Source organism: Aotus nancymaae, unplaced genomic scaffold (assembly GCF_030222135.1).
Source record: "Aotus nancymaae isolate 86718 unplaced genomic scaffold, 86718_ANA_hifiasm-v0.15.2.pri h1tg000083l, whole genome shotgun sequence".
Taxonomy (NCBI): Eukaryota; Metazoa; Chordata; class Mammalia; order Primates; family Aotidae; genus Aotus; species Aotus nancymaae.
The window spans coordinates 1,687,668-1,715,289 of NW_026988498.1; the positions used below are offsets into that span (position 1 = coordinate 1,687,668).

Here is a 27,622-nt window from a genome sequence, read left to right on the forward strand (position 1 = left end):
TTGTTTTTTTCTTGTAAATCTTTTTTAGCTCGTTGTAAATTCTGGATATCAGCCCTTTGTCAGATGGGTAGGCTGCAAAAATTTTTTCCCATTCTGTTGGTTGCCGATTCACTCTATTGACTGTTTCTTTTGCCGTGCAAAAGCTGTGGAGTTTGATTAGGTCCCATTTGTCTATTTTGGCTTTTGTTGCCAATGCCTTTGGTGTTTTGGTCATAAAGTCCTTGCCTACGCCTATGTCCTGAATGGTTTTGCCTAGGTTTTCTTCTAGTGTTTTTATGGTGTTAGGTCTTATGTTTAAGTCTTTAATCCATCTGGAGTCAATTTTAGTGTAAGGTGTCAGGAAGGGGTCCAGTTTCTGCTTTCTGCATATGGCTAGCCAGTTTTCCCAACACCACTTATTGAACAGGGATTCCTTTCCCCATTGATTGTTTTTTTCAGGTTTGTCAAAGATCAGGTGGTTGTAGATATGTTGTGTCGCCTCCGACGCCTCTGTTCTGTTCCATTGGTCTATATCTCTGTTTTGGTACCAGTACCATGCTGTTTTGATTACTGTAGCCTTGTAGTAGAGTTTGATGTCCGGTAGTGTGATGCCTCCCGCTTTGTTCTTTTTGCTTAGAATTGACTTGGCTATGCGGGCTCTCTTTTGGTTCCATATGAAGTTTAAGGTGGTTTTTTCCAGTTCTGTGAGGAAGGTCATTGGTAGCTTGATGGGGATAGCGTTGAATCTGTAAATTACTTTGGGCAGTATGGCCATTTTCACGATATTAATTCTTCCTAACCATGAACATGGAATGTTTCTCCATCTGTTTGTGTCCTCTCTTATTTCGTTGAGCAGTGATTTGTAGTTCTCCTTGAAGAGGTCCTTTACGTTCCTTGTTAGTTGTATTCCTAGGTATTTTATTCTCTTTGTAGCAATTGTGAATGGCAGTTCGTTCTTGATTTGGCTCTCTTTAAGTCTGTTATTGGTGTATAGGAATGCTTGTGATTTTTGCACATTGATTTTGTATCCTGAGACTTTGCTGAAGTTGCTTATCAGTTTCAGGAGATTTTGGGCTGAGGTGATAGGGTCTTCTAGATATACAATCATGTCGTCTGCAAATAGAGACAATTTGACTTCCTCCTTTCCTAATCGAATACCCTTTATTTCTTCTTCTTGCCTGATTGCTCTGGCTAGAACTTCCAGTACTATATTGAATAGGAGTGGTGAGAGAGGGCATCCTTGTCTAGTGCCCGATTTCAAAGGGAATGCTTCCAGTTTTTGCCCATTCAGTATGATATTGGCTGTCGGTTTGTCATAAATAGCTTTTATTATTTTGAGATACGTTCCGTCGATACCTAGTTTATTGAGAGTTTTTAGCATAAAGGGCTGTTGAATTTTGTCGAAGGCCTTCTCTGCATCAATTGAGATAATCATGTGGTTTTTGTTTTTGGTTCTGTTTATGTGGTGAATTACATTTATAGACTTGCGTATATTGAACCAGCCTTGCATCCCCGGGATGAATCCTACTTGATCATGGTGGATAAGCTTTTTGATGTGCTGTTGTAATCGGCTTGCCAGTATTTTATTGAAGATTTTTGCATCTATGTTCATCATGGATATTGGCCTGTAGTTTTCTTTTCTTGTTGAGTCTCTGCCGGGTTTTGGTATCAGGATGATGTTGGTCTCATAAAATGATTTGGGAAGGATTCCCTCTTTTTGGATTATTTGGAATAGTTTCAGTAGGAATGGTACCAGTTCCTCTTTGTATGTCTGGTAGAATTCGGCTGTGAAACCATCTGGGCCTGGGCTTTTTTTGGGTGGTAGGCTCTTAATTGCTGCCTCGACTTCAGACCTTGTTATTGGTCTATTCAGGGTTTCGACTTCTTCCTGGTTTAGGCATGGGAGGAGACTACTGTCCAGGAATTTATCCATTTCTTCCAGGTTTTCTAATTTATGTGCATAGAGTTGTTTGTAATAATCTCTGATGATGGTTTGAATTTCTGTGGCATCTGTGGTGATATCCCCTTTATCATTTTTTATTGCATCTATTTGGTTATTCTCTCTTTTCTTTTTTATTAGTCTGGCTAGTGGTCTGTCTATTTTGTTGATCTTTTCAAAAAACCAGCTCCTGGATTTATTGATTTTTTGTAGGGTTTTTCGTGTCTCTATCTCCTTCATTTCTGCTTTGATCTTAGTTATTTCTTGTCTTCTGCTAGGTTTTGAGTTTTTTTTATCTTGCTCCTCTAGCTCTTTCAATTTTGATGATAGGGTGTCAATTTTAGTTCTCTCCTTTCTTCTCATGTGGGCACTTATTGCTATATATTTACCTCTTGAGACTGCCTTAAATGTGTCCCAGAGATTCTGGTATGTGGTGTCTTCGTTCTCATTGATTTCGAAGAACATCTTTATTTCTGCCTTCATTTCAGTGTTTATCCAGTCAACATTCAGGAGAAAGTTGTTCAATTTCCATGAGGCTGTGCGGTTCTGGGTTGGCTTCTGAATTCTGAGTTCTAACTTGATTGCACTGTGGTCTGAGAGACTGTTTGTTATGGTTTCCGTTCTTTTGCATTTGCTGAGGAGTGATTTACTTCCAATTATGTGGTCAATTTTAGAGTAGGTGTGATGTGGTGCTGAGAAGAATGTATATTCTGTGGATTTGGGCTGGAGAGTTCTGTAAATGTCTATTAGATTTGCTTGTTCCAGGTCTGAGTTCAAGTCCTGGATATCCTTATTAATTTTCTGTCTCATTGATCTGTCTAATATTGACAATGGGGTGTTGAGGTCTCCCACTATTATTGTGTGGGAGTCTAAGTCTCTTTGTAAGTCTTTAAGAACTTGCCTTATGTATCTGGGTGCTCCTGTATTAGGTGCATATATATTTAGGATCGTTAGCTCTTCTTGCTGCATTGATCCTTTTACCATTATGTAATGTCCTTCTTTGTCTCTTTTGATCTTTGTTGCTTTAAAGTCTATTTTATCAGAGATGAGAATTGCAACTCCTGCTTTTTTTTGCTCTCCATTTGCTTGGTAAATCTTCCTCCATCCCTTTATTTTGAGCCTTTGTGTATCCTTGCATGTGAGGTGGGTTTCCTGGATACAGCACACTGATGGGTTTTGGCTTTTTATCCAATTTGCCAGTCTGTGTCTTTTGATTGGGGCATTTAGTCCATTTACATTTAGGGTTAATATTGTTATGTGTGAGTTTGGTCCTGTCATTTGGATGCTAGCTGGCTGTTTTGCCCATTGGTTGATGCAGATTCTTCATTGTGTTGCTGCTCTTTACCATTTCGTGCGTTTTTGGAGTGGCTGGTGCTGGTTGTTTTTTTCTATGTGTAGTGTCTCTTTCAGGAGCTCTTGTAAAGCTGGTCTGGTGGTGATGAAACCTGTGAGTACTTGCTTGTTCACAAAGGATTTTATTTTTCCTTCACTTATGAAGCTTAGTTTGGCTGGATATGAAATTCTGGGTTGAAAGTTCTTTTCTTTAAGGATGTTGAATATCGGCCCCCACTCTCTTCTGGCCTGTAGGGTTTCTGCTGAGAGATCTGCTGTGAGTCTGATGGGTTTCCCTTTGTGGGTAACCCGACCTTTCTCTCTGGCTGCCCTTAGTATTTTCTCCTTCATTTCAACCCTGGTGAATCTGATGATTATGTGCCTTGGGGTTGCTCTTCTTGAGGAATATCTTTGTGGTGTTCTCTGTATTTCCTGGACTTGAATATTGGCCTGTCTTGCTAGATTGGGGAAGTTTTCCTGGATAATATCCTGAAGAGTATTTTCCAGCTTGGATGCATTCTCTTCGTCACATTCAGGTACACCTATCAAACGTAGATTAGGTCTTTTCACGTAGTCCCATATTTCTTGTTGACTCTGTTCATTCCTTTTTACCTTATTTTCTCTAATCTTCCCTTCTCGTTTTATTTCATTGAGTTGATCTTCAACTTCTGATATCCTTTCTTCTGCTTGGTCAATTCTGCTGTTGAAACTTGTACATGCTTCGCGAAGTTCTCGTGTTGTGTTTTTCAGCTCCATCAATTCACTCATATTCCTCTCTAAGTTGCCCATTCTCGTTAGCATTTCATCAAGTCTTTTTTCAAGGTTCTTAGTTTCTTTGCATTGGGTTAGAACATGTTCTTTTAGCTCACAGAAGTTTCTTATTATCCATTTTCTGAAAGCTGATTCTGTCATTTCATCACACTCATTCTCCGTCCAGTCTTGTTCCCGTGCTGGTGAGGAGTTATGCTGCCTTGTAGGGGGAGAGGTGTTCTGGTTTTGGGTGTTTTCATCCTTTTTGCGCTGGTTTCTTCCCATCTTTGTGGATTTATCCACCTATTGACTTTTTAGTTGCTGTCTTTCTGATTTTGGTAATTTTAAGTCTGCAGCAGCTGAACTCATAAACCCCCTTTTCTTCTCCCCAGGTGTTCTGGCCCAGGGGTTTAGCACTTTATGCTTTTCAGCTGTGTTGCTACCGTTTTCCCTGCCCACAAGGTGGCAGTCTAGTCACACTCAGCCTGCAGAGGCTTCGCTGAGCTGCTGTGGGCTCCGCCCAGCTTCCGTGTGAGCTTCCCTGCAGTCCTGTGGGTGTAGTTAGAACTGCTTCCGCTATGCTGGCCCGCCCCTGTAGTGACAGAGTCTCTGTAGTGGCACGTTGTCTTGGTTACGGAAAATTGCCCCGGGAACTGCAGGGTGTTTCCCGATGGAGGACGCCCCTCCTCCACAGAGCTGGACCGTCCCGGGTTCAGCCGTGTTTCCAGAGGGGCCCTCTTTGTCCGGTAATCTCTTGGCTTGCCTCCTTGCCACAGCTCCCCTTGCTGGCCCAGAGGGGACACAGTCTCGTTCACTTTGTTCAAGGAGCTGCTGCTCCCCGCCCCCCGTGCAGGCCGAGCGGCTGCTCCGGTCCAACCAGCGGTGCTGGGAACCCGGGGAGCTTCTCCGCCTGTGAGTCTCCTGGTCTGTGGGCAGTTAAAATCTGCTGCCCTGTGTGCCGCTGCGTCAGCCGAAGCAGCGGCTCTGAGATTCGTGGCACTCCCTTGCCCGGGGGTCTCCTGGCTTGGCTCCCTGCTTCAGCTCCCCTTTCTGGCTCAGAGGGAACTCTGTCTCTCTCACTCTGCATAAGAAGCCACTGCCCCCCCCACCCACTCCAGGGCGTAGGCTGAGCGGCCACTCCGCTCAAACCAGCGGTGCTGGCGACCCGTGGGGCTTTTCCTCCTGTGAATCTCCTGGTCTGTGGGCAGTAAAAGTCCGTCTGGAAATGCGGCGTCCACTCACCCTCTGCGCCTTCTCTCGGAGCTGCAATCCCGACTTCCTCCTAAGCGGCCATCTTGGATCTATATCTTTAATTCTTTTACATAATTTTCAGGGGAACCAAGTAAATCAGCTAATCATGAAAACAAGATTTTATTCTAGACAACACTTTTGAAAACTCGGGATAATTTCATGTCTTAATGATCAAAGCATTTTGAGGAGGACAATGGTTTTTTACCTGGTCACACTTAATAACACATTTACTCTCAACTATTCTTACTCTGGTGGCCACATTAGCCCCCTCAAAGAGTCTTTCTCAAGCCATGTCTTACAGCTGACAGGCATCCCAGCACGTTTACAGCTCATGATTTTTCCATAAATTACTTAATCCATAAAATTGGAGGAATCTATCAACTTTGGAGTGCCCTAGACAAATTTTTTGGATTATTTTTGGTCTACTGTCATTATGTTGATGATCTTACATATTCTCTTCTTTAAATATCACCTCTAGACTGAGAAATCCCCCGAAAATATTTCTAGCTCAGTTTTTTCCTCCAAATTCTGAATGGAAGCTCACAATGTGAACTCTCCATCTCCATGTTAGAGTCTAATGGACATTCACACTTAGTGTGTCTCAAACAAACCCCATGTAATCCACTGCCATCCTGTTCTACCTCAACTTTCTCATTCTAAGTAATCTCTACAAGAAAGATCTCCACACGCACAAAAAAAAACTATTTCACATCTCAGAAAGTTGCTTGATGTAATTGTCAAGAAAAGATTGACATTTTGTTAAAATTTAGTAGCCAAGTGTGTAATGCTTAAGAAAAATTTATATTCTAAATCTCTTTAGCATGCATAACTTTTTTTTCAAGATGTGAAATAATCATTAGGGCAGTCATTTGTAAATACTAAAGCTGCCATGGGCTTTATTCCAGTTCTTCACCCTCCATTTTCACAAAACTGCTATTTCCCCCAAATCTGTAATTATTTTCTCCACTGCAGTCTTAAATTCCTCAAAGTCATCCCTGAGGGTACTGGTACAAAAACAGGCCCATGGACCAAAGGAAAAGAAGAGAAATGCCAGAAATAATGCTGCACACCTATCATCATCCAATAAATGATGCTGTGATAACCAGCTAGCCATGTGCAGAAGATTGAAACTGGAACACCTTCCTTACACCGTATTAAAAAATCAACGCAAAATATAATAAAACCTAAGTCTTAAACCTAAAACTATGAAAAGCCCTTAAAGATAACCTAGAAAATGTCATTCTGAAATAGGCCCTGGCTAAGATTTCATGATGAAAGCACCAAAAGCAATTGCAACAAAAACAGAAAAGAGACAAGTGGAACCTAATGAATCAGACAGCTTCTTCTACACAGCAAAAGACACTATCAGCAGAATAAGCAGATAAGCTAAAGAATGGAAGAAAATAGCCACACACTATGCATAAATGAAGGTCTAATATTAAACAAAATAACAAGCAAAAAAAAAAAAACTTAACCCCATTAAAAAGTGGGGAAAATACACGAAGAAACATTTTTTAAAAGAAGACATTCTGTGGCAAACAAGCATATGAAGAAATTTCCCAGCATCACCAACCTAATAGTCCTTGGCTACTTTCTTTCAAGTATGATACGGGCCTCTCAATCTCTCACAGTGGAGCGCAGTTTTGAACGCAACTTTTAATAACAGTTGAGAGAGAGTCCGGGAGTAACAGCCAAAAGAAACACAGCAGACGGGAAGTTAGAACCAATGTGGCTATGTGCAGAGCTTAATTTCATTCATTCCACAAGGATTTATTGGGCATTGACTATCTGTTTGGGGGCTTTTCTAAGTGTGGTGGTTAGTGTTGGATTTTAACACACCAGCAGATAAATCAGATCATTTTCTATAGTGACAACTGTAATGAAGACATTACAGCAGGGGTGAGGTGGAGAGAGACAGTGGGGACTTAGGAACTACTTTTATTACAGTGATACAGGTATGAAGACCTCAGTGAGTTGTTGAGTCTGGAGCTGAAATCCAAATGATGAGACAGAGGGGGTTACATGGTACTCTGAGGAACCTCTGCACAGATAGGTACAAACCTTGGTGTGACTCAAGTAGTTTCCTAGACAAGAACTTGACAAGGGCATAAATTGTTTTGGGGCAGGGATTGAGTCTCAGGAGATACTCTGGGAGCTAGAGCCTCCGCTGGGAATCCAGGACCTGGAAGAAGTAGCCCAGAGCAGCATGAAAACCCAGGCGGGGGTGGGGCAGGCCTTGGATTGAGGGGCAGTGAGCAGCCCCAAAACACTGACTGTTGTAAAGAATGATCCTGCTCCTACAGCCTCCATTTGCCCAATGCAATGGACAGAATTTTTACATTCTCACAAAATTTATGTAGCACACGTCAACCCCCAAGGTGATGATATTAGGAGGTTGGTACCTAGGAGGTGATTGTGTTATCGGAAGAGGGTGTCCAGGTTCTTGGCATCTTGAACAAAGAATTGGACAAAATGTGCCAAAAAAAAAAAAAAAAACGACAAAAGAATGAAGCAGCAAAGAATGAAGGGGTGCAGACCCTACCTGTTGGGGATCACACAACCCTCACCTTTCTCTGTCTACTGAAGGCAGGGTAGCTCCTTGATGGCCAGGGGTGGTGTCTTTACCTGGAACTGGCTGGAGCCTTTGTTCCATGATCATTTAAAGCTAGATGGTCTCTAGGTGAGAGGAAATGAATTTGGTTAAGCATTTAATGGGGACTTCAGGGGTTGATACTTATGCTGTCAAGAATGTTTATTATAGAGATTTGCAGGAGAAAAACAAAATACTGTTTGTGGTGTGTTCTAACATGTATGCATTTCCTTGAAGTCTTAGAACTGGCGACTCCACTTTGGTTTGGTTTGGTTTGGTCTCTTGAGGCTTAGAACATAAGCTCAGTCCAAAACCTGCCTCCCTCTTTTGGTTCCTAAATAACATGGTTACAAGATGAAAGGGTACCTGCCTCCCCCAGATTTTGTCCACAAGGAAATTCCTGGTGAGCTGTTGAAACTTCACCACGGCAATGCAAAGTGATAGCTTATCTTCACAGGGCAGTCACCCTGGCCCACCAGACTCAAATGCGTATCCGATTGTTCCCCTACCCCGTTTTGTCTGTGTTAGCTTATGTAAAATGCAGACTCCCCACATTTTTTTTGTTTATGTGAAAACTGTGTGCTTCTTAATATCCTGCCCTTTCCCCTTTAAAATTGGGGCCCTCAAAATCATCTTCGAAGAGACCTAATGGAATAATTAAAATGCAACTGGCTAAGTTCACGGATGCATTTCACCTCCTCTGGCCCAAAGCACTCCCCATATTGCTGCTTCCACTCCAATTCACCCCTTTTGAAAAACAGCAACTGTTTCCTGATGAAATCATAAGATGAAGGCCCATGTGTACGGGAACAAACATAATCAACCCAACGTTTTGTAAGGGAAGATATATTGAAATATTGTGAGGGATTTATTTATCACCTTAAAAAAAGCAAAGATTTGGTAAAGAATTCCTTTCACAGTGTGCTTTCTGAAAATAAGGTGCCTGGTCATGATCTGCAACCTGGAGATTTTGTCTATTGGAAAAGACATCTAATAAAGGATTCCCTTCAACCCCAATGGAAGGGCTCATAAGAGGTACTATTGGCTAATTTATGTGCTGCAAAATTAGAGGGTATAGATTCATGGATTCACATCTCTCACTTTAAAAAGGCACAACCTCTGAGTGGACTGTAACTCCTGCCAAAGACCAGCGCCTCCAGTTCACTAAACATTGACCTTCAACCCAGGATTTGAAGCAGACGATGTTCCATAGGTCATGCTTGGGCACAAGGTTGAGTAACTCAGACCCTGCCAAAACCAGGAACCCTTCTTCATTTACAATCTTGTTGGACATGTTCGGTATTCCAATGACACCGTCATTTAGCTTCAATCATTTAGATAGGTGTGGAAGATGTTACATGTCATATAGAGGCCTTAACAAATTATACCCAAAAGGCCCTGAATGATATGATTACTATATTTTGTAAATAGAAATACCACTACTAAAACCAGAAAGCTATAAATAGAATGATGTCTTTTGTTTCCCAAGTCAACACAGCAGAGTGATTCAAAAATAATAATAGGCCAGGTGTGGTGGCTCACACCTGTAATCCCAACATTTTGGGAGGCTGAGGAGGGTGGATCACTTGAGGTCTGGAGTTCGAGACCAGCCTGGCCAACATGTTAAAATGCTGTCTCTACTAAAAATACAAAAATTAGATATGTGTGGTGATGCATGCCTGTAGTCCCAGCTACTCGGGAGGCTGAGGCAGGTAGAATCCCTAGAACCCAGGAGGCAGAGGTTGCAGTGAGCTGATATTGTGCCACTGCACTCTAGCCTGGACGACAGAGTAAGACCCTGTCTCAAATAATAATAATAATAGCAAGATATTTTATGGCAAAGTTTTCTGAAGGTAAACATTGCCACCACAAGCACCACTGGTGAGTATTCTTGGGGCAAATGGAAAACGGTTAAATGCAAGGTAGGTCATCAATAAAGTACAGCACCTGTTTGTGAGTTTATTTTTATCTCCAGTCCAATGTATTCCTCAAAAGGTTTTTTAAATAGAATAGGGATCTTATTAAGTAATTTAAATTTGTTCATACATATAGGCAGGGCCCAGAGAGATTGAGGGCACACGTTCTTTAAACACTGTTACCTTTGGTTTGTGAATTGTGTGGTAAGTTGAAAATATTTGCCACTGAAGCAAGTGACTATTTGCCTCGAGGATAAATAAGAAGAGCTTCAGAAGCCTGCTCTGCAGGGATGAGCAGAACAGGCCCATCTGCTGTCAGGTGCGGACAGTTCTCCACCCTCGTTAAGGCGTTAACACTCACCAGGTGTGTTCATCTCCAAGCATCTCGACAGTGTTAACTCCAAGCTCCTTGAGTGTTGCTGACTCACTGTGACCAGGACTTCGACGGTATGTCAGATCCTCCCGTCACCAGCCTGGATCACTGTACGTCTTCTGAGTTGCACAGGTGTTTTGCTTTTGTGTCGGGTGGTTGGAAAGAAGCGCGTGAAATAGAGCCATTTGTTTTTAAATCATTTCATTCACGGATGCTCTTGCCTAGTGTGTCTGAAGCCGGTATCTGCCTTCCCAGGAGGTGGGGTGGGGGGACCCAGCTGAGGACCTCATGGTGCACTCTGAGTTTTTAAGACTCTTCATACAGGGTGAAGTAAAACAAAATGTGCTACTCAAAATGTATTTTTGGGTATATTTTGATATTGCTATTAAGAGGGGCTACAATTCAGAGAGGCTGCTGACACAGAAATAGCCCTGAAAAGCTTTCTTTCCTGGCAGAGATTTGGAGGTGCTGAGGAAATAGACCTAGTGAAGAGAAGAGAGGATAAAAGCCTTTCTCTGAGCCCCTGCCTTCCTTACCTGCCTAATTGGATCAAGGAAAGATTAACTCCCATGAAAAAACAGACTAAGATCCTGACACTTTAAAGATCTGACAGAGAAACTTCTCCACACACCACCGTCTACCTTCCTGAGGGAGCTTGGGCAGCCCCTGAGAGGCTCCCATCTGTGTGGGGACAGCCTTGGCTCCCCATGTGCACCTCCCAACAATGTAAGGTATCGTGGTCTTATACAACTACTATTGCATATGTGGTCCATCATTGACCAAAATGTTCTTCTGTGGGTTGTGACTATACATCAAATATAGGTGGACTAAATTCCCACATCAAAAGGCAGATAGATTTGCAGAATGAATTACTAAAAGCAGAGTGCAACAGTTATGTTTTCACTATACTGTAATTTACCAAGTATTCAGTAACTTTCTGTCTAAAGAAACAACCTCCGAAAGAGAAAAAAACGTGGATTGGGTGGGATAAGGGGGAAGTTTTTAATATATTTCTCATTGTCAATTAGACAGCAACATCAGAGACACAAAACTTATACCACCTAAGCAACACACTGCCCATTCCCACACCCAATAATATGGTACTGGGTCATATTATTATTATTACTAGTCGAAGAGGAGATATAAGGATGGATGCATAGGACAGAGATCCTAAGATGTCCTGCAGCCGGCTCTGAAGATGGAAGAGTCCATGAGCAAAGAAATGCATCCTCTAGAAGCTGAAAATGGTCAAGAAATTGATTTTCCCCTAGACCCTCAAGAAGAAATGTAGGCCTGTGGACACATTAACTTTAGCCCATTGAACCAGATATTGGAATTCTATTCTTCAGAACTTCGAGAAAATTAATTTGTGGTGTTTCAAGCCATAACGTTTGTGGTAATTTGTTACAGCAGGAACAGAAAACTAATTTGGACATAATCTTAGCAATTCTCATTCTCTCTCTCCTGCATCACTGATTTTTCTCTCTCTGCTAAGTTCTTCCTAAGAACACACATGCATGCTGTTTTGCTGTCATCACAAAAATAATCCTCATTTTACTGCATTTTCCTCAGTGGTTGCTCAATTATCTGGTCCCCTTCACAGCCGATTATTTGAACATGTTCTACTCTTTGTGTCTAATGACTCTCATCCTACACTTTGTTGAATGCACACTATCCTGACTCCCACCCCCATCGTGCTATCAAAACATTCTTGACTTTGTTAAGGTCAATAGTCAATCCCAACGGTCAATGTTGAAAACCCATCTTACTTGTCCTATTAATGACATTTGACTCTTTCCTTCTGAAAACAAGTTCTTCATTTAGCTTCCAGGACAGAGCAGTCTCTCCCTTTCTCTTGTAATTTCATGGCCACTCGTCAGCCTTCTTTCCTCATACATGCCATTCCATCGCCATGTAGAGGCCTGGGAGATGCGAAATTTAGAATTGGAAAATTGCCTAGCACAGTATAAAAATGCTGGCATGTGATCACTTCCCTGGGACCCTGAGACTAGGTTGACCCAGTCAGCTGACGCCAGCTTAGCTGGTGCCAACACACAAGTGTGGAAAGCTGGGGCCCCTCCTCCTGTCTCCATGAAGGAGCAGCCTTACCACATCACACTACAGGAGAGCCACAGAGCGTCTGTACTGAACTCAGTGAAGAGGTCCTGCCCCAGACCAAACTCCAAAAACTGTTAATAATTAACACTCCGATAAAACCTGCATCAGAATTTCTTATTTGCACCCTTATTAGGATTACAGCTTTATCAGGACTGCACCTTCATCAGGAATGAATATTTCTTTTACAATGCAAAGAAAAAAATCTAAATTTTCTGATTGAAAATGTAAAAAGGCAAATATTTTTACAGTTTTAACTTTAATTTTTTATGAAGAGCCAACTATTTTAAAAATTCTCATTAGTCATTTCTTTAAATTATGTGTACATGAGAGAAAGATGTAAGATGGTTAATAAGTATTTCAAATGGTGCAATATAAAGAAGGGGCATTATTATGACAAACAAAAAAAGGTATGTGTAGCTGGAGGTTTTATAGTCTAACATATGGTCACTATTTGTTCTACAAATCTTTTTGAATAATTTATGTAATATAGAGAGAGGTTCTGAATACAAAAAAAAATTCTTCAGATATAAATTAATGAATTTATTATGATGGCATATTATAATAATTTACTTGGGAATTCTCTTTGATAAGAAACAAGGGAACTGGATTCAGTTTTCTCCACAGTCCATATAAGGCTGCGATGTCCTTCCTCTTACAAGCTATTGGTTAACCGTCAGTCCGCGTGCAGTGGGGCGTTGCCTGCCCATTGTTTTTATAATCTCTGAGGGAAGAAGAAACAATCAATATTTGCTAGTCAGACAAGTGACGCGGAATGGATTCCAAACACCAGTGTGTGAAGCTAAATGATGGTCACTTCATGCCTGTATTGGGATTTGGCACCTACGCACCTCCAGAGGTAAGAATAATTTCCTTTAGCGTTGAGCTTGCAAAGGATTAAACCCAGTGAAAGTGAAACCCATCTTGGGTTGTGAGGTTCATGTTCCTACGTTACTCCGGGTGACTCTCTGGTCTAGGTTTCACAGGCTAGAAGAGAAAAAGTAGTCAATCCTTGTTCTGCATTGAGATCCGGCCCTAGGTCACATGCTGCCTGCTTTTATTTTGTGCAGTTTCTTTCTTCTGTGCGTGTCTAGTTCCCAGCTTGGCAGAACAGGTAAAACTCAGCGTTGAAGAACACTGTCGGTCAGCTCCCTCTGGTGGACATGGATTGCAACGGGAGTGGTTTCTCTCTACAACTGAGTAAATCTTTCCTTATTCCAAGAACATAGGATCCAGAGAAATATTGATGGCAAAAATTGCTGGATATGGTGTGCACAAAACTGTTGGCAGGGTGTTGCTGTTCTGACGGGCGGCGGTGAGCACCACCCAGTAATACTGGACCTGGACTAAATAGAGTTTCCACTGCTCTACTCTCACCTGCAGAAAAACTTCCTGAAAGAAAAGATGTAACCTCATTTGAAGTAAAATCTAGAACCTAACAAAGAAAAGTCTAAATTCTTAGTCCTTTTTTGTATGCATCGTATTTGTATCAAAGTGGTAGGGGTTGTCTTCTGACACAAAAATGAACAAAACGAAGACTTCATTTTCTAGATGAAACTACTACACTGGGAAAAAAGTGCTATCCCAAGACTGTCCTCAGGCCGCTAAGTGTGTGAATAGGGACTAATTATCAAAATTAGAGCCTCACTTTATCTGTAAGTTGTGATGCGCTACAAGGATACATTTTCTAGACCATTGACAAAAGTGGTTTAATTTTTAATATAAATTGGCATGGGCAGGAAGTAAAAATGAGGGCACCACTGAAGCTCCGGCCTTGGTAAACGTTTGCATGCTGGCACACTAAAGACTGCCTCAGGAGATGGCGGTGAGACCTGGTATCTAGTTCCTTGTAATTTTAGTGAAAAAAGAAAGCTTCTTAAATATGTTTAAAAATGGAAAACAGCTTATTTATATTTTTTTATTTAAAAATATCTTTAAAATCTTTATCCAAATTTGTTCAGTAAGTCAATAATTTCAAATTTCACTGGAATTCTCTCTTTCCTGAAAGAGATAGCCTTATTTTTATGGCAGAAATGTACCTTACTAAATTCTTACAGATTTCAGTGAGTTTTTAATGTATAAATCGATATCCTCAGAGTATACATCTGCACTCGTAGTGTTCAGTTCTGTCGTGCAGCCAGAATGGCTGTGTCAAAAAGATTTAACGTAATAGCCTACTATCCACAGATGCATTATTTCCCATATGAACCCTAGCTGGGTCGATGTAACCAGCACCCAGTCAAAATCTCAAGAACTGAGTCACCCTAGAACATCTCTTGTAGACAGCATTTCCCAGATATGCTGTGGGAGGAAGTTTGAGTGAGTATTCCGTGTAACATCACTGGGAGATAACTCACACGAGCTTGCACTGCTTCCCTTCCATACCCCATGTGCCTTTTACCCTGTGTATTATCACTAAATTAAAACTAATTAGGACATTTGAGTCCTGTTAACTTTACCAACAAATCACTGAATCTGAGGGTGTTGTTTGATACCTCCGTAACAATGATCAACCAGAGATTGCCTGGGACTGAAGGTATTTCTAGGATGCTCAACCTTTATTGCTAACCAGGAAAGACCCAGGCAAACTGAGATGGGATTTTCACCCCATATACCAAGACAGGAAGCAAAGCTGATTCTTGTGAAGGTCAATGCTTGTGCCTGAACTAGCTCTCAGCCACATTGAGCTCCAGATACTACCTTTGGTTGCTTCTCCAGGTTCCCAAAAGTAAAGCTACAGAGGTCACAAAATTAGCAATAGAAGCTGGGTTCCGCCATATCGATTCTGCTCACTTATACAATAATGAGGAGCAGGTTGGACTGGCCATCCGAAGCAAGATTGCAGATGGCAGTGTGAAGAGAGAAGACATATTCTACACTTCAAAGGTACTGTGCCTATGATGAGCATGTATGCACATGTATTTAATGTGATTGTGTAGAGATGCCAATTCTGACTGGATCAGTAGTTGTGGGTGAATTGTGCTTCTGGGTTCAAATTTATTCACATATATTCACATATTAAAACTTAAATCAGAATCAGGGAATGATGATCACTTTTCATTTTGCCTGCATTCAAATGTATGGCCTGAAAGTCCCTTTACTTTTTTGAGCTTTAGCTCAGATCAGTGTGATTTGATATGTGCTATAGAATCACAGAGAATGATAATCATGTTATGATTTTTCTTATCTCCTGGGTGATTTTCTAAGATTTCTTATTATTCTCTCAATTTTTATCTTTATCAGTGAGATAGAAAGCAATGAAAAAGCGCTCTGGGTGTATTAAATAACACATACTTAAATTGTCCTAAATTGTGTCCAGTATAATGAGCATGTTCAAACCTTTGTTTTTAACCCCCTTTTTATGTTGCTTTAGTTTCTAGCAACATAAATAGCTGTTCTTAAACATTGAGTTGAATGGATAAAAGAATTAGACTGTTAAAATGAGTCGTAAACTCTACCAAAGATAATTCAGATAAGAGCATGGTTATTACTTGATTCTAAATTTTGCCTTTTAAGTAGTTTCTTCCTATCATTCAGTAGCTGTATAAACTATGTGTATAACATATAATAAAGTTCATAAGGATAGGTCAGAGCCAAAGGAATCACGAGAAGGAAGCGAATATGTTTGTCAGTAGTCATACAATTTGAAGCAGTGCGAAAATGTCTGAATATTAGATGGCACAAACTAATAAGATTGGCTCAAGTGTTCATTCAAAATCAGCTCCATTCTCTAACCTCTGCAGCTTTGGTCCACTTCTCATCGCCCAGAGCTGGTCCGACCGGCCTTGGAATACTCACTGAATAAAGCTCAATTGGACTATGTTGACCTCTATCTTATTCATTTCCCAGTGTCTCTAAAGGTATGCAGTTTGTATGATCATAACAATTGCACTTCTGCTGTCATTATAAACATTGTTTATATGGATGGTTGAACAGAGCTTTTTATTAGGAGGATGTAGGGGTTATTAAATGGAAGAAGAACCATAAGTATAACACCTAATTTCCTTTGTTTTGAGTAAATTTCAAATTCTACTTCTCTACTGCACACCTACAGGAGAAGAGAGTACAGCAACCTCAAAGCCTCTTCCTCAAAAACTTGAGGAAATTGCAATAGTCTCCTTCAAGGCGCTGTCTTAGTTGTGGCTTCTGAGTCGGTCTCTTGGGATGTTCACAGACACAGAATTTCATGCAGTTGTGGTGCCCAATAAAACTGCTGCACATATGGTGCACAATGAGTTTCCACCATCTCTCCCCATTTCAAGCTGAAGCAGATTTGGTGGAAGCCACTATGCATGGTTTTTTTTGTTTTTTTGTTTTTTTTTTTTTTTGAGACAGAGTCTCACACTTTCACCAGGCTGGAGTGCAGTGGTGAGATCTCAGCTCACTGCAGTCTCCACCTCCTAGGTTCAAGCAATTCTCCTGCCTTAGCATCCTGAGTAGCTGGGATTACAGGTGACCACCACCACGCCCAGCTAATTTTTTGTATTTTTAGTGGAGGTGGGGTTTCACCATGTTGGCCAGGCTGATCTCAAACTCCTGACCTCGGATTTGCCTGCCTGGGACCTCTAAAGTGCTGGGAACATGGTTCTTAAACTAGAAATCTTTAATGTGGACTTGAAAAACTTCATTATTCTGCTGCCTCTTCTTTCACAATAGAGTTTTAAGCTGTATTTAGCCATGAATTACTGTATAGTGTATAACATTTGATTTAAAGTTACAGAAAACTCCTCAGGCTAGTTAATGCAGAAGAGTTCACTGGGTTATATAAATGGGAAGTCAAAGACATGGCCAAATGTAAGGATATGAAATGGTCTACAAAACTGTATGATTTCTCTATTCTTATCTCCAAACTCCAACACATTTTTTTATTATTGTTGACCCAAACTTTTTCGTTGGTGGCTATGATGGCTTTGCAGCAGCTCAAGGCTCATGGTCATCACCGTAAGACAGCTCCTCTGGGTCTCCCAACTTCCACTGACCATGTGTGATTTACGGTCCTGCCCATAGACTATCAAGTCTCAGGTGGTCTGATAATCTCATCCGGTCTAAGAGTATAATCCATTATTTTTAAATATCAAGATATTTCCAAATCAAAGAGAGGTACTTCAACAGAAGAAATTATAAGGGCAGAATAAAGTAACATAAGTCCACATGAAACTCAATTAAGACCTAGAAAATGGTACCTTTCCATACATTCACTATTTGTAAGAGATTAGAGGAAGCCTGTCTCCTGAATACATTCCTTACACCTTCATATGTAACACACTTAGCACACATTACTAGAAAGCACTGCACCACCTGCCTCATGGAGGATTAGTGTCCTTAAAGGTATCTGGGATCACCACTATGGGTGTAGAAATTAATTTGTAACATCATTAAAATAACTGCTTCTATTTCAGCCAGGTGAGGAACTTTCGCAAACAGATGAAAGTGGAAAAGTGATATTTGACATAGTGGATCTTTGTACCACCTGGGAGGTGAGTGCTTGGCAGAAAGAACACAGAGAAGGATGACAAAAAGGGGAAAATCTGTCTCCAGATTAAATAGGGAAGAATGGAATATGCGCCATTAGATCTAAAAATTCAGAAACTTTACAAGAGTAGTTTTGATGAGATGAAGGGAAAAACACATGAGAGGAATGTTTAGAGAATGGTGGAGCACACAAGAGTTGGGGGCAAGGAGGACAGGAATCTCTTTCCTTGCCTGTGCATTAATCTATCCAGTTTCCTAAGGAAGAGATAGGAATTGTTACTCTTGCTGCCAACTGTCTTCTTCCCCTACTTGCTGTTTGAATTTTTCCCCTTCTTGACAATCACTGCTGGCTATTTTCATTGTCATATTTTGAAAGTTGTTGCTTTCACCATTCTGTCTTGCATTTATCTTGACTTGTAGCCAATTTGCACAAATGATTCCTCACAACCTCTTTCTACCCAGGCCATGGAGAAGTGTAAGGAGGCAGGATTGGCCAAGTCCATCGGGGTGTCCAACTTCAACCGCAGGCAGCTGGAGATGATCCTCAACAAGCCAGGGCTCAAGTACAAGCCCGTGTGCAACCAGGTGAGCGCCCTCAGCCTCCTCTCCTTTCTGTTCTTCATGCCCCTCTTCCTGTCCTATTACCAAATATCTGTTTTATCCTACTTATCTTTGTGAAGCAGAATATTCTAGAGAGCAAAGCTTCGGTCAAGAAAGGCATGGAGATTTCTTATTTGTACTCTGCCTGTAAAAGTATTAGGGAAAATTTGGAATGACTTTAATGTTGAATTGTGTAATATTTTAGCACAGTCCATTTGATGAAGGAGGCCTGAAATAATCAATTAGAACTCAGGGAAAGGTGAAAGCTATGAAAGATGATCAGAGAGTGCATGAGTGAAGGTGATTTGGAGGGAATGGTGTATAGATATGAACCTATAACGATGGAATGAGCTGTACATAAAAAGAATAAGAGATAAGAGGTAGGGGTTTATATGGAATTTGGATATTTGAGTGCCTCTTCTTGATATTTCAACAATTCTTGACTAGAAGCATAGATATACTAAAAATTAGCTGCAGACGACGAGAGTCATCCATGTCAGAAAGAGAAAAATCACCTGTTTATGGAGATAACTGTTCACAGTGGATGAAATCAACACTGAGGAACATTTAGCAGAACATAGACCTGACCTGTCACTGTTCATATCATAGTCTGCAGCTTCTCCTTGGGGTCTGTCATCCAATCAGTTGTTTAACACATCTATTCTATGCATCGTTTTCTCAGAGCTTAGGGATAAATCCTTTTTTTTCTCCTGAGTTATTATTAATGATTCCAGGCCTCCTTGATCAAATTGACTTCCCCCAAATGTTATACAAAATTCAACGTTGAAGTCACTCTACCTTTTTACTAATTTACACTTTTTTGATCTTACTTTTATGCAACTTAGAGTCAATGAGTAAAGGTCTACAACTGAAACACGAAGTGTATAAAATTTGTGAATTTGGCGTAATGATACAGTTCCATCATATTCAAATGGAAACACTACGAAAATACAGTTTTAATATTAGTACTCCAATTTTTTATTATGACAATTTCCAAACTTTCAGAAAATTTGATAAAAATACTACACAACTTCAACATTACCATTTATACTCAAAATTGTTAACACTTTGCCACACTGCCAAATATTTAGGGGGGTGTGTGTGTGTATATATATATACAGTTAACTCTCAAGTGTGTGTATACACACACACACACACATACCCCTAAATATATGTACATATATTACCCATATATATATATATGGGTAAATCTGCATAAATACGTATAGTATTTTCAAAACCTCTTCAAAATAAATTGGAAAGATGACGATTCACCTCACCTCTACAGAACTAATTAAAGTATGTCACAGAAATAAAGATATTCTTCCAGTTACAGTAAAATTATTGTATCTAAGAAAACTAATGCCCTATGTCATTTAACATCTAGCCTATATTTGAATTTCCCATTGTTTAATGGAAATGTCTCTTATAGCACTTCCTTTTAAAACAGAATGAAATTTTGGTTTCAGATTGTTGTATGTTGATATCAGTTAACTTGTTTTTCAAGTTGTTGAAAAGTTTCTGTAAATGAAAAGTTAGACCTAAGTGTTTTGATACATCAAGTTAAACCTTTCGGGCAAGAAAATACATCCTTAGCATGCTGTGTCTCTCAAATTGCACTACACTAGACAGCATAAAATGACAGATTGCCCCCCATTTGTGATGTTAGCTTTGATCACTTGGTTAAACTAGTTGTGAGCTAATCTGTTCTTTGTAATCGTATGTTTTCCATTCAGCAATTACTAATAATCCGCTGGGTGATAATTCTCAACGGAAGAAGTCATGTTCCATGACAAATGTTCACATATGATTGTGTATACATCAGTAATAGTTTTGTATTTTATGGTTATTTATTATTGGATTTGTTATTTCTTTGGACTTTTTAGATAATCATTTTCAATTTTAAACATTTATTTAACTATTCTTGCATGATATTTTACTATGAAAAAACAAATCCTTCACCAAATTAAAATAAAGATCAAATATTCCTCAAAGTAAAAGTTTAGTGCTTTCCTCTAAATATCAATGTCCTGAGAAAGAAATTACTGTAATAACCACCAACAGTGAAGGCAAATTATTTTGTTGTTTCCTGTTCTCTCATTATCTCACTCATTACTACGGACTTGGACACTTTTCCCTATGATTTTTAATTGATTTTATTAATTTTTGTTAGTGCTCATTCCTACCCTATGGATAGATTTTTTTTTTTTTTTGATGCTGAAATCTGTCCAAACATCATCAGTGACATTTCTTTGAAACTAGTGCTTTTGTCTTTCAGATTTGCCCTCATGAGTCCTTGACCAATTCTTGTTTTTTGGCACATTTTGATGCCAAAGGCTCTAAGAATCCTACTGTATCCCAGATATGGAATTGTTACATCTCCTTCTAGTTATCAAAGGTCTTTGTTTACCAGGATCTGGTTTATAGACTAGCTTCTGTTCAGAAATGTCATTTCTATTTATAGTTTTAGGAAATAGAAATATAAAATTTATTTTTATGAAAAAGATTATTACTTGACAATAATATCCTCAACTCAAATTTGATGCCATACTGATTACTATTCAGCTTCTTTAACTTTAATCTTTTTATATTAACATAATTCGTATAAACTGATGCTTTTCTATTTTGGTCATCTGCAGGTAGAATGTCATCCTTACTTAAACCAGAGAAAACTGCTGGATTTCTGCAAGTCAAAAGATATTGCTCTGGTTGCCTATAGTGCTCTGGGATCTCAACGACCCAAACGATGGTAATAAGAATGATGGGACCTTTATATAAACCTCCAAATTTCAGAAAATTTTTAGTCAGAGCATGCTCAGTTTCCTGCAGTTAACTCTCAAGTGGCTCATGGAGAGGCGAGAATTGCGTTTCTGTCAACATCTCAGATGATGCTAATGGTGATGCTTGGGGACCTCACTTGAGAAGCTCCGGTGCAGAATGAACATCTTAATCTGTTTAGGGAGGCTCCTAACAAACTGTATCCGCAGCCTCAGGGCTTCAGCATCTCTGCCTTTCCTCCTAGGGTGGATCAGAACTCCCCGGTTCTCTTGGAGGACCCAGTTCTTTGTGCCTTGGCAAAGAAGCACAAGCGAACCCCAGCCCTGATTGCCCTGCGCTACCAGCTGCAGCGTGGGGTTGTGGTCCTCGCCAAGAGCTACAATGCGCAGCGGATCAGGGAAAACGTGCAGGTGAGGAGCGGGGTTGTGGGCATCAGGGCCCCTGCACGGTGTCCTTCAGAGGTGTGCTTCTTGTAAGGCTCTCAGGATACGCTAGGGCCAGCTCCATTTCCCTGGCATTTCTTACATGAACGCTTTGTGTGCATCATAAGGGTTTCTTCTACTCTACTACAGGAGAGGCAGCACAGGTGGAGAGAATTAGGATGGAACCAGAGATTTTTTTTTTTTTTTTTAATTTCAGCATTAAGTTGATAATCTCCACATCCCTGCACCAGGGACATGGCTTTTTCATGTTGTGATTTTTGTTTGTTTGATTTTGGTTTTGTTTGAGATGGAGACTCTCTCTCTTGCCCAGGCTGGATGATTCTCCTGCCGTAGCCTCTCATGTAACTGAGATTACAGGTGCTTGCCACCACGCCCAGCTAATTTTTGTAATTTTTAGTAAAAAGGTTTTTTTGCCATGTTGGCCAGGCTGGTTCCAAACTCCTGACCTCAGGTGATCCACCTGCTGTGGCCTCCCAAAGTGGTATTTCAGGGTGAGCCACCACTCCTGGCCTTTTCTTCATGTTCTGAAATGAAGAGTTGCATTAGGTGTTCTTTAGTCTACAAATCATTGAGGATTTTTATTTCCATTTCTTTGTACACTCAGTAAAAATGTCACATATTTATTCACTTGGAGTTTTCTGTTTGTGTTCTGTTTAAGCCTTTGACTATTTTTGTTAGGTTGCATGTCTTTTTTAACATATAGGAGACCATAATTATACTATTAAATAGAGTTGTTAAACAAATCACCCTCAACATAGAGGTTTAAGATGAAAACCACTTATTTAGTCAGGATTCTCTAGTTAGAAAATTAGCATGGCCTCAGCCTGAACTTAGTCAAGTTCTGTTCTTGGCTGGGCTCTCTCACGTGTTTGCAGGACAACGAGACAGCTCTGCTTCAAGATGTCAATGGGACATTTCTCTGGGTGCCATCTTTTCCTCCATATAATTCATTCTCCAGCCATCCAGCCCAGACTTTACCTCAACACGTGGCATAATCCCAAGGCAGTGAGTAAACACAAGCAAAGCATTTTCATGTCTAGGCTCAGAGCTGTCACACCATTGCTTCTGGCAAATCTTATCCACTAATGCAAGTTACAGGACAGGCCAGACTCAAGGGATGGGTAAATAGACACCAGCTCTTATTGGAAGGAGCTGGAACTTCATATAACCAAGCAAGTGGATACAGGGACATGTGAGTGTTGGAGGGAGTGTTTCTTATTAATCTACATGAAAACTACTTTTCATATAGTTAAATTACTCATGCCTCTTTCCTGTGGTTGATGAGTGTCATGTCTTTTCTTATATTGGGAACATGACAATCTTTTAATATGTTATCTTGCAAAATTGGTAATTCTCTTTACTTATAAATTAGTTGTAAATTCAAATAAATTTCTTTTTCAATACTATTTGACATAAAAATCCAAACACACATATGTAATTTCTAAATTTATGTCAAAGGATCCCACCAACAATTATTGAAAAGAGTTTGCATTTGCTCACGTATCTTGATTTTTTACCTCTACCATAAATGAAACAGTCACAAATTGTATTCTTGCCTCTTTTCTGTCTTCAATTGACTTATTTACTTTTCTGTACTGTCTAAATAATGAAAGGTCTTGTTACCAAAATTGTACAACTATTATTCTAACTCTTCATTTTATTTGGTAATATTTTGATTATTCTTGACTGTCATATGAAATTTTGAATCATCAACATCCATTAAAAAGTACATATTTTAGTTTTTGGTTGATATTGTAATAAACCTGCTGCTAAATGTGAAGATAACTGACTTTTTGACAATATTGACATTTCCAACCCATGATGAATTTCCAACTATTTAAATGACCTTTTAATATATATTTCATTAATTGTATAACATTCTCCTTTAAACCATATGTATTTTTAAATATTTATCCATAGAATACTGAAAATTCTTAGAATCTCTTGATAACCTTTTTTGTTTTGTGGATTTTCTAATGTATAGAAATGTTTAAAAAATGTAATGAACACCTTTTACCTAGATTCATTAATTGTTAACTTGTTGATGTTTTTTATTCTCTCTTTCCCTCTCTCTCTCATTCTCTGTATCACTATTGAAGAGTGATTTATTCAATTTATAGATTTGTTTAATTCAACATGTTAACAATTAGTGGCATCTCTGATATTTAAAGTCTCTCAAATTTAGAATGAGATACTCTTCAAGCCTGTATCTATTTCCTTTAAACATGAAACATTAGTATTAAGACAATTCCCATCATGAATTATGTTGAAAACAAATGTTATTTGCATTATACCTATTTATTAAATAGATACAGAAATTCAACAATATCTATCAAACTTACTATATGATTTTATATTATTTTAAAATTTGCATCTAGATTCTTGTGGCTCTTCTAAGTATATGATCCTACCATGTGTGCACAGTGTCAGCTCTTTTTCTTCTTCACTTTTCTGTTGAGATTTTCACTTTGTCTGCAGTGTTGTGCAGTTTCAGTAAGTAATACTTAGGCATGGATTTTTGCTTATTTTTCATGTGATAATCATTGACCGCCTGAGTGTTTAGAGATGACTTCTAGAACTGTTGAAAACTTATTACTATTTTAAGTCTTGTCTCTGCTTATACTTGGGGATTCACAATTGGCAATTATGCAATCTGAAAATAATGAAAGTTTTTTTATTTCTGTGATAGGTTTTTGAATTCCAGTTGACTCCAGAGGACATGAAAGCCATAGATGGCCTAGACAGAAATCTCCGATATTTTAACAGTGCTGGGTAAGTTTTCTTTGTAAATGGGTGACATAATTTATTTTCAGAGAAGGAATGTAGAATGGGTGTTGAGAGTGACCGCCATACCAGGGGGACAGAGGCCAGTGTGAGTCAGAGGGGAGACAGGAGCTTTCTGGAACTCTCTGCTGGATTCACTCCAGAGCTATGTTCTCTGGCAGGATGAGTGGGCCAGGGTCAGCTGTGCCTCTGCTCTCCTGACTCCATGGAACTTTTCAGAGCAGCCAACATCCCTGCCATGTCTGCCCCTTCCATGTAGGCCTGGCATCTCTAGCACTGGACACGCTGCAGATACTCCCCATGTGGCCTCACCAGATGTTTCCAAATCTGTGCTTGTATCTCGTTCAGACCTGCTCAGCTCCTTATCAAATCAAAAACATTTCCATCGACTCTGTGGTCCAGCTGCCAATTCCTACCTCCTTCATAGGGAACCACTTGCTAGATCCTATCAATCCAGCATCTTTTATCATTTCAAATGCTTTTTCTCCTTCTCCTTGCAGGTTTGTTCATGTCCCAAACTCTGCATTTGCCTCTAGAAAGGCTGCCTTAGTGCAGTGAATAGAAGCACTTGTCCTTGATTTCCTGCAATATGGAGATCTCAATGCAGAGAATTAAAAAATAAAAGAAAAGGAAAGGAAGAGTGTGGAAGCAGAAGCCCCATTGTGGTATATGATTTGTAGCCAATAAAATACCTTTATTATTTCTTCATGGTCTAAGGTTCTAGGAGTCATAAACGGTCGCTCATACAATGAGGGAAAAGCAGAAAGTTACGTAACTGCTGGCAGTGGAGATTTTTACAAGTGATAGGGTGAGATGGTGTGTGAAAAAGCGTACGCACGGCGGCCCTTCATAAGTGCTTAAAAATTAGCGGATATCACTGTTAACTAAGTTAGAGGAAAATAAAGAATAAAACATGGAAACCATAAAAAAGAAAGGAAGAATAGCAAGCATCAGTAATTCTTATCATCATTTAAAAATGTCGGCCAGGCGCAATGTCTCAAGCCTGTAATCCCAGCACTTTGGGAGGCTGAGGCGAATGGGTCACGAGGTCAGGAGTTCAAGACTAGCCTGGCCAATATGGTGAAACCCCACCTCTACTAAAAATACAAAAATTAGATGGGTGTGGTGGCATGCGCCTATAGTCTCAGCTACTCAGGAGGTTGAAGCAGAAGAATCACTTGAACCCGGGAGGCAGAGATTGCAGTGAGCCAAGACTGTGCCACTGCACTGCAGCCTGCATGACAGAGCGAGACTCTGTCTCAAAAAAAAATAAAAATAAAAATGTAATAGTAAGCCAGCATTTACCTGTCCCTTTATATTTCATGTTATTTCTACATAAGAATATTTTAATGCATTGTAGCTCATTGGCTATTAGATCCTATATCAATTACAATTTATATTTCTGAATCTTACAAAATGTATTGCATACAGTAGGCAGCAGTAGGAAATAAGTAAAGTAACACAATAAATTATAATCACTAATAAAATTGATTTACACTCAAAATCGTTTATTAGTGATGAGCACACACCTTGCTTACTCCTCTTCAGAGTAAGGCAGAAGATGATTCAAAACAGAAAAGGTCAGAATATCACTTTGCTCTGCTGGCAGATGTACAGGAATACGTTTCAATATTTGACTTATCGTGTTTCATGTGTTAACTTCCAGATAAGGGAATATGTTTGAATAATTTATTATTTTGAAAAAACATAAAGCCGTGTTCATAATGGTGAGGAAGTCAGATTCTATATCAATCAGAAAACAAACTTCTTAACATTCACACCAATGGCAGCTTCCTAGAAATCATTTTACTACTCCATTAGTAATGGAGTCCTTGCATTCACATTATACGTTATTCTTTCTCTTTTCAGTCTTGCTAGCCACCCTAATTATCCATTTGCTGATGAATATTAACATGGAGAGCTTTGCCTGATGTCTACCAGAAACCCTTCATGTGGATGCTGACGCAGAGGATGTCTCTATGCCAATGACTAGACACATCCCCTCCACTTAAATCCATCCTGCTTAGCAACTTCAGTCAACTAGAGCTAAGTCCATAGGCTAGAAAGACAATAAACTTTCATCATTTTGAAATAATTGAATGTTTTCACAAGGAAGATTCTTTACCTACTCTGTTCTCTGTTCTCTAAGTGTGTGTGTGTGTGTGTGTGTGTGTGTGTGTGTGTGTTTTCTTCTGGCTCAATAGGGCCAGAACTACTTTGCCTATAAGTTTGGAGTAGGAGTGTGGGAATAATAACCATTTATAGACATTACTGTAGTGGACTGTAGTGTGACTGCAGTAGAGTTTTCAGCCTCTAGAGAAGGAGCAAGTGACAGATATTGATCAGTTGTGCCTGTCTAGCTCTTTTAGGAAAAATACACATAGCATGGACTCATATATATATATACACATAGCATGGACTCATATATATATATATATATATATATATACATATATGAGTTTACTAAGCATGAATCCACATGATCACAAGGTCCTACAATAGGCCTTCTGCAGGCTGAGAAGCAAGGAGACCCGGTCCAAGTTCCAAGTTCCAAAATGGAAGAACCTGGAGTACAACGTTCGAGGGCAGGAAGCATCCAGCACAGGAGAAGGATGCAGACTGCAAGGCTAGGCCAGTCTCTCCTTTCACGTTTTTCTGCCTGCTTACACTCTAGCCATGCTGACAGCTGGTTAGACTGCGCCCACCCAAACTAATGGTGTGTCTGCCTTTCCCGGCCACTGACGCAAGTGTTAATCTATTTTCGCCACACCCTCAGAGACACGCCAAGGATAATACTTTGTATCCTTCAGTCCATCAAGTTGACATTCAGAATTAACCATCACAAGTCCACCCTTTGTCAACTTAAACCCCTACACATCTCCTGAGGTCATACATAATATTCAAATAAATACAATAATAAGGTCATAATTACACCTAACATAATATAATTATCCTTCCTACAATGGGAAAGGCACCAATTCCCACTCCAAATACTATAAAGTTATATAAAGTTAACAATACTTAAATGCTGATGTGAAGTCAATAAATCTTATGTCACATGATAAAGGAGGAAGGAAATAAAATGCAGATATTTTCTTAGTACAAGTGTATACATGCACAAATACGTTTTCAACAAAAGAAGGAGGAAATACTCATGACACAGTCCTCATTTCTGCAGCTGGTCACACGGTCATAGCTGGTATTGATGACTACCTTCTTCTGCTACCCATTATGTTCTAATTCATTATGTTCTTGCATATCAGATATATCCTTGTATACCTGATACGCAAGCACTTCAGC

At 39.7% G+C, this 27,622-nt stretch overlaps 1 protein-coding gene across 1 annotated transcript; it reads left to right on the plus strand.

Annotated features, from left to right (window-relative positions):
* The first annotated feature begins 12,955 nt into the window (after positions 1-12,955).
* On the plus strand, positions 12,956-26,418 carry LOC105710887 (aldo-keto reductase family 1 member C3). Its single transcript, XM_012443384.3, has 9 exons — positions 12,956-13,104; positions 14,964-15,131; positions 15,989-16,105; positions 17,645-17,722; positions 18,180-18,302; positions 20,957-21,066; positions 21,340-21,505; positions 24,228-24,310; positions 26,192-26,418. The coding sequence occupies exons 1-9, from the start codon at positions 13,021-13,023 to the stop codon at positions 26,232-26,234; spliced, it is 972 nt and encodes a 323-aa protein (XP_012298807.2). The 5' UTR covers positions 12,956-13,020; the 3' UTR covers positions 26,235-26,418.
* Positions 26,419-27,622: the final 1,204 nt, after the last annotated feature.

Excerpts from the sequence above, each read along its gene's own strand:
- LOC105710887 (XM_012443384.3), top strand. The coding sequence starts at position 13,021 with ATGGATTCCAAACACCAGTGTGTGAAGCTAAATGATGGTCACTTCATG. Across the intron at positions 21,067-21,339 it reads TCTCAACGACCCAAACGATG|GGTGGATCAGAACTCCCCGG; the intron begins GTAATAAGAATG and ends CTTTCCTCCTAG. Across the intron at positions 24,311-26,191 it reads CGATATTTTAACAGTGCTGG|TCTTGCTAGCCACCCTAATT; the intron begins GTAAGTTTTCTT and ends TTCTCTTTTCAG.